Source organism: Hyperoodon ampullatus (assembly GCF_949752795.1).
Source record: "Hyperoodon ampullatus genome assembly, chromosome: 4".
NCBI classification, from domain to species: domain Eukaryota; kingdom Metazoa; phylum Chordata; class Mammalia; order Artiodactyla; family Ziphiidae; genus Hyperoodon; species Hyperoodon ampullatus.
Genome location: NC_136917.1, coordinates 87,103,368 through 87,110,455, shown reverse-complemented (window position 1 = coordinate 87,110,455; position 7,088 = coordinate 87,103,368). Strand labels below are relative to the sequence as shown.

Sequence of the window (7,088 nt, the reverse complement as noted above, 5' to 3'; positions counted from 1 at the left end):
ACCTCCATTACAGTGTTGAATAGAAGCGGTGAGATTGGACATTCTCATCTTGTTCCTGACTTTTTGGGGAAAGCATTCAGTTATAGTGATTTTTTTTTTTTTTACTCTAAAAAGAATGGGCCATAACTCTGCTTTGAAGACTAATTTCCTTTTTATTTACGATTCTTTTCTTCTGTTTACATACACAGATATGTGCTGATTAGACGGCTCAATTGTACAGTGTGGAGGATAAGACAGTGCCTTACAAAAATGGGGTTTGGGAGTGACCTGAAGAATTCACATGAAGCTGTGTTAAAATTGCAAGACTGGGAATTACGGTTACTGGAAACAGTGAAGAAATTTATGGCCCTGAGAATAAAAAGTGATAAAGAATATGCATCTACTTTACAGAACCTTTGTAATCAAGTTGATAAGGAAAGTACTATCCAAATGAATTATGTCAGCAATGTATCCCAGGTAAGAAGAATGATTTCATCATTTATTGTCTATAGCACCATAGTTGTCCTTAAGGCAAGTAGATCATACTATTGAATAAGTGTACCTAAGTCAGCATTCTAAGATCTTCCAAAATCTTGCTGATTATCAGAATCTCATGGGGAAAGTTTCAAAAATTGTAAAATTTGGGCCCAGCTCCTGATATTCTGAGTCAGTAGGTCTGAAATTTTTGAACTTTGAAATCTTTTTTTCCAATAGATGTCCAGATTATTCTAATGATTAGTTAGGTTTGAGAACCCTTCTTACAAATTTCGTTTTCTTTATTACCCTACCTCCTTGGGTTGCTTGAGCCCCGCTGTTTTCTTCTTTTGACACAAACTTTCATTATAACCCACCTTCCCTGCATTCTTCTGTGAATCATTTGTATAGTGAATCACATGGAGTATTTTAACATGTAGGTGTTCTCTGCTGTCATTTCATTACTAAAATACTAATATATTGATGATTTAATCACACATAAAAATCCTTTGGATAAACAATATGGTTTTTTAGCTCCAAGATTATAAAGTATAATATAAAATTTAAAAATAAGGGCTATAAAAATAAAGGCCAAAATTGTGCTGCTAATTGTCCTTTGAAGGTATAAAATATGAAATATTACACACCTTAATAGTTTTAGATTTTCCCTCTGTTTATTTTCATTGTCTTACTTCACATTTCACTATGTTTATTCAAAGTTAAAATTTTTTTTTACCTTACTTGGAAAGTTAAAAAAATTAGTGTGTTTCTTGCACTCGTGGGTCTTAGGATTTGAGTAAATTGTAGAAGAAACTCTATTTCTTATGGGGAATGTGTGTATGTGGTACGTGTGATCAGGTAAAGAACTGTGATTTTGCTGAGAACTCCTAATGTTAATATCTTTAACATCCTTTCCTGGGCCAATGAGATTCCCCAAAGAACAATTCTCTAGTTTCTAGTCTGAAGCTAGGGTTGCCAGATGTAGCAAATTAAAATATAGAACACCAGTTAAATTTGCATACAGTATTTGAGAAATGCATACACTAAAAATTATTTATTTTTTATCTGAAATTCAAATTTAACTAGTGTCCTGTATTTTGTTTGACTACTCTGTTATGTTATGGGAATAGATAGGGAAAGTAGATTGAGTCTTCGAAGAGTCATATTTTAGTTAATCCTCCTGTTTTTGGTAAGCTGCCTGGTGTCTCTGAGTCCAAAAGCTCTCTGGTTAATTTTTTCCTCTTGTTTTCTTCTGCACTGGGGGAAGAATAGTTAGTTGCATGTCTGTGGGCTGAGCAATAGGAACTAGAATTCTGGCTGTTCCTTATATAGACTGAATCAATCCTTCTGTTTCGGTGCCCTCTCCTTTTTCTTCATTTAGATTTCTCCAGTTTCTGAGCTTTATTGGAGTTAGATCTGACCCTATAAACTGGTCTTTTCTTCTTTTTCTCCCCCCAGTTTCATTGAGGTATAATTGACATACATCACTGTATAGGTTTAAGGTATATAGCATGATTTTTTTTTTAAGGGCTTCCTCATTCTTTTATTTTTAATAAATTTATTTATTTATTTATTTATGGCTGCATTGGGTCTTCGTTGCTGCACGCAGGCTTTCTGTAGTTGCGGTGAGCGGGGGCTACTCTTCATTGCGGTGCACGGGCTTTTCATTGTCGTGGCTTCTCTTGTTGCGGAGCACAGGCTCTAGGTGGGCAGACTTCAGTAGTTGTGGCACATGGGTTCAGTAGTTGTGGCTCACAGGCTGTAGAGCGCAGCCTCACTAGTTGTGGCACATGGGCTTAGTTGCTTCCCGGCATGTGGGATCTTCCCGGATCAGGGATCGAACCCATATGCCCTGCATTGGCAGGCAGATTCTTAACCACTGCACCACCAGGGAAGCCCAGCATGATGGTTTGATTTATGTTATGTTGTGAAATGATTACCACAGTAGATTTAGCTGATATCCAAATAATAAAAAGAAAAGAAAAAAAATTTCTCTTTTTGATAAAAACTCTTAGAAAGCACTCACTTAACAACTCTCTTTATCATACACCAGTGTTAACTATAGTCATCATGCTATACATTATATCCCTAGTACTTATTTATCTTATAATTGGAAGTGTGTACCTTTTGATCATTTTCCTCCAATTCCTCCTCCCACCATGTAGCCTTTTCTTCTTGACCTCCCCTTGGCCATACACTTAAGTTTCAACTTTTCCTGATATGCTAATCAGTTACCACTTACATTTTCTAACATTTTGTTGGCAAGTCTTATCTGTGATTGTTGCCTTTTCTATCTTCTTTGTTATTGCGAATTTATACTTTAAGTAACTATATTATATTTTGGTAGGGTTTTGGAAAGGAGTGAAAAATAGCCATGTGTTTTATTTACTATGTTTAACTGAAATTATACTGTTTAGAAAAGTATGGGACTTCCCTTGGAGGTCCAGTAGTTAAGACTTCCCCTTCCAGTGCAGGCAGTGCGGGTTTGATCCCTCGTTGGGGAGCTAAGATCCCACATACCTTGCAGCCAAAAAGCCAAAACATAAAACAGAAGCAATATTGTAACAAATTCAATAAAGACTTTAAAAATGCTCCACATCAAAAAACTCTTAAAAAAAAAAGTAAGGTAGTGAAAGGAACAAGAAATAGTATTAACAGGTAAGAAGATTGAGGATTTATGAGGTCAGGACAGAGAAGCAGTCATCAATGTGTATACTGAAGTGTCAGGTATTTTGGTGAAGGATAGATGGAGACAAATGCTAAGATAAAGAGGGCAGGAGAATTTGGGGGGGTGGGAAAAGGGGATAGGAAAAGGTGATAGATTGAGAGGAAGTGGTTTAATTGGTAGTATTGCCTTTCAGAGAGGAAATGTTGAGAGATAACAGTTGAACAATGGTTGGAAACCCAAAGAAAAACAAGGAGTATGTCAGCTTTTCCTCTTAACTCTGAAAATGCATCACATTATTCTGATTATTGTTGCTTTATAGTAATCTCAAAGTTAGATAGTGTAATTTCTCTTTGTGCTTTTTTTTTTCTTTCCAAAATTGTTTTGGCTACTTTAGTTCCTGTGCATTTCCATATGAATTTTAGAATCAGCTCATCAATTTCTATAAAAAAGACTACTGAATTTTGATTGAAATGCATTGAGTATATAGGTAAATTTTGGGAAAATGTATATCTTAACAGTATTGGAGTTCTAATCCATAAACATGGTGTATATCTTCTTTAATTTTTTGAATTAATCTTATATCAATAGTTTTAAGTGTATAGGTCTTTTGGATTTATGTGTGTTTCATATTTTTTGATGTTCTTGTAAATAGTATTTTTCCTAATTTTCAGTTCTCCACTGTTCATTGTTATTATGTATGTTAATCTCATAACCTAAACTTTGCAAAACGTACTTATTTGCAGTTGTCTTGTAGAGTCCATTGAATTTTCTACACAGATGATTATATTATCTGCAAACAAAGAGAATTTTAGTTCTTCCTTTCCAATTTGGATGCCTTTTATTTATTTTTGTGGCCTTCTTGCAGTAGCTAAAACCTCTGGTGCAGAGTTCAATAGAAGTATTGACAGCAGACATCTATGTCTTGTTCCCGGTCTTAGGGGAAAAGCGTTTAGTCTTTCACTATTAAGTGTGATGTTAATTTTGAGTTTTTGTAGATATCTTCTAGAAGCTTATAGAAATTCCCTTCTGTTCCTGCCTAGCTGAGAGCTTTTTCATTAATTGTTGTTGGATTTTGTCAAGTGGTTTGTCTTCTTCTGCTTAGGTGATTGTATTGTTTTTTCTTTTCAGTTTGATAATATGTTGAAATGTATTGATTGATTTTCAGATGTTTCAAACATTTGAAGATTGTTTAAAAAAAAAACCTTCCCACTTCATCTTTTTATATTATCCTTGTTTTTATGTCATTGGATTCAATTTGCTAAGGAATTTTTTTTGGAGAATTTTTGTATCAATGTTGCTGAGGGATATAGATCTACAGTTCTTTTTCCTGTAATATTGTCTGGTTTTGGTAGCAGAGTAATAAGGCTGGCTTCATAAGACAAGTGGGAAGTATTTTCTTCAATTTTCTGGAGAAGTTTATGTAGAATTGGTTTTATTTCTTACTTAGGTGTGTGATAGAATTCACTAGTGAATTCATCTTGGCCTAGAGTTTTCTTTGGGAGAAGGTTTTTAGTTATAAATTTAATTTTTAAAGTAAAGGGCTATTCATATGATCCTTTTCTTCTTCAGTGAACTATAAGGAATTTGTTTATTTTTGCCTAAGTTGTCAATTTTTTTAGTGTTGTTTATTATTTTGCCTTATTGTCTTTTTAATATTTGGAGAATCTGTAGTAGTCTTATCTCTCTCATTCCTGATATTGATCATTTGTGTCTTCTTTTTTTTTTCTTGATTGGACTGGCTAGAGGTTTCTCAATTTTACTGATGTTATGTGAGAACGAACTTTTGATTTCATTCATTGTATATTGATATTCTGTTTCCTATTGCATTGATTTCTGCTCTGAAATCTATTAATTTTTTTCCCCATTTAATTTGTGTTTCATTTGCTCTTTTTCTCCTCTGGATTAATAAAGTAGAAGTTGAGATCACTGATTTAAGACTATTCTTCTTCTGTAATACATACATCCTTATAGTGTTCTTAATTTTTTCTGAGTACTGTTTTAGCTGCATCCCAGAAAATTCTCATATGGTTATTTTCATTTTTTTCAGTTCAGAATACATTTTAATTTCACTTTTGATTCCTTCTTTGACCCATGTATTCTTTCAAAGTCTCTTATATAGTTTCCAAGTAGTTGTTTCTTTTTTTCTAGAGATATTTTTGTTACGGATTTCAAATTGAGTTCCATTGTTTTCAAAGATCCTATTTTATATGACTTGAATCCTTTTAAATTTATGGATACTTGTTTCATGGCCCAGAGTATGGTCTGTCTTGGTAACTCTTTCATGTGCACTTTATACTCTGCTATTGTTGTTTGCAGTGTTCTTATAAATGACAATTAGGTCAAGATGGTTGATAGTAGTGTTCAAGTCGTTTATTTCTTTACTCATTTTTTTTTATTTTAAAGAATATGGTTACACATTTTTTTTTAAAAATTTATTTGGCTGCGTTGGATCTTAGGTGTGGCACATGGGATCTTTGTGGTGGCATGCGGGGTCTTTCATTGCGATGTGCGGGCTCTTTTTTGCGGTGCGTGGGCTTCTCTCTAGTTGTGGTGCATGGGCTCCAGAGTGCATGGGCTCAGTAGTTGTGGTGTGCAGTCTCAGTAGTTGTGGTGTGCAGGCTCTAGAGCATGTGGGCTCAGTAGTTGCAGTACATGGGCTTAGTTGCCCCGCGGCATGTGGGATCTTAGTTCCCCAACCAGGGATCGAACCGCGTCACCTGCATTGGAAGGTGGATTCTTAACCTCTGGGCCACCAGGGAAGTCCCTCTTTACTCATTTTTGTCCACCTGTTCTATCAGTTATTGAGAATGGTGTTGAAATCTCTGATTATAATTGTGAATAAGTCTGTTTCTCCCTCCTTGATCAGTTTTTTTTTTTTTTTTTGTGGTACGCAGGCCTCTCACTGTTGTGGCCTCTTCCGTTGTGGAGCACAGGCTCCGGATGCGCAGGCTCAGCAGCCATGGCTCACGGGCCCAGCCGCTCCGCGGCATGTGGGATCTTCCCAGACCGGGACATGAACCCGTGCCCCCTGCATTGGCAGGTGGACGCTCAACCACTGCGCCACCAGGGAAGCCCAGGATAGTTTTGTTTTGTTTTGTTTTGTTTTTAATTCCAGTAAACCTGGTACCTAATATTTTGGTTTCAGGTGTACAACATAATCAGTATTTGTATATACCATACCATAAAGTGATCATTGCAGTAAGTCTAGTTATCATCTGTCACCATATAATTGACCCTTTCACCCTTTCCACCTACACCTGAATCCCTTTCCCCTCTGATAACCACCAGTCTATTCCTGTACCTGTGAGTTTGTTTTTTTTTTTTGCGGTACGCGGGCCTCTCGCTGTTGTGGCCTCTCCTGTTGTGGAGCACAGGCTCTGGACGCGCAGGCTCAGCGGCCATGACTCACGGGCCTAGCCGCTCCGCGGCATGTGGGATCTTCCCGGACCGGGGCATGAACCCATGTCCCCTGCATTGGCAGGCAGACTCTCAACCACTGCGCCACCAGGGAAGCCCTGTTTTGTTTTTTTAAGTTCCACATATAAGTGAAATCATATGGTGTTGGTCCTTCTTTCACTGACTTATTTCACTTAGCATAATAGCCTCACAGCCCGTCCATGTTGTCATAAGTGGCAAAGATTTCCTTCTTTTTTATGGCTGGGAAATATTCCATTGTGTATATATACCACATCTTCTTTATCTTTTCATCCACCAATGGACACTTAGGTTATTTCCATATCTGGCTATTTTAAACAATGCTACAGTGAACATAGGGGTGCATATATCTCTTTTAGTTAGTGTTTTTGTTTACTTCAGATAAATACCCAGAAGTGGAATAACTAGAGCATATGGTAGTTCTGTTATTATTTGAGGAACCTTCATATTGTTTTACATAGTAGCTGCACTAAATTACATTCTCACTCACAGTGTGTGAGGGTTCCATTTTCTCTACAAATTCTCCAATACT

At 36.4% G+C, this 7,088-nt stretch overlaps 1 protein-coding gene across 1 annotated transcript in view; it reads left to right on the top strand.

Annotated features, from left to right (window-relative positions):
• Positions 1 to 249: 249 nt before the first annotated feature.
• Positions 250 to 7,088, top strand: part of FER (FER tyrosine kinase) — a gene marked incomplete at both ends in the record, with an annotated part of 430,653 nt that continues 423,814 nt past the window's right edge. The window contains 1 exon segment of the mRNA XM_079702183.1: positions 250 to 456. Coding sequence (XP_079558309.1) covers positions 250 to 456 — 207 coding nt within the window.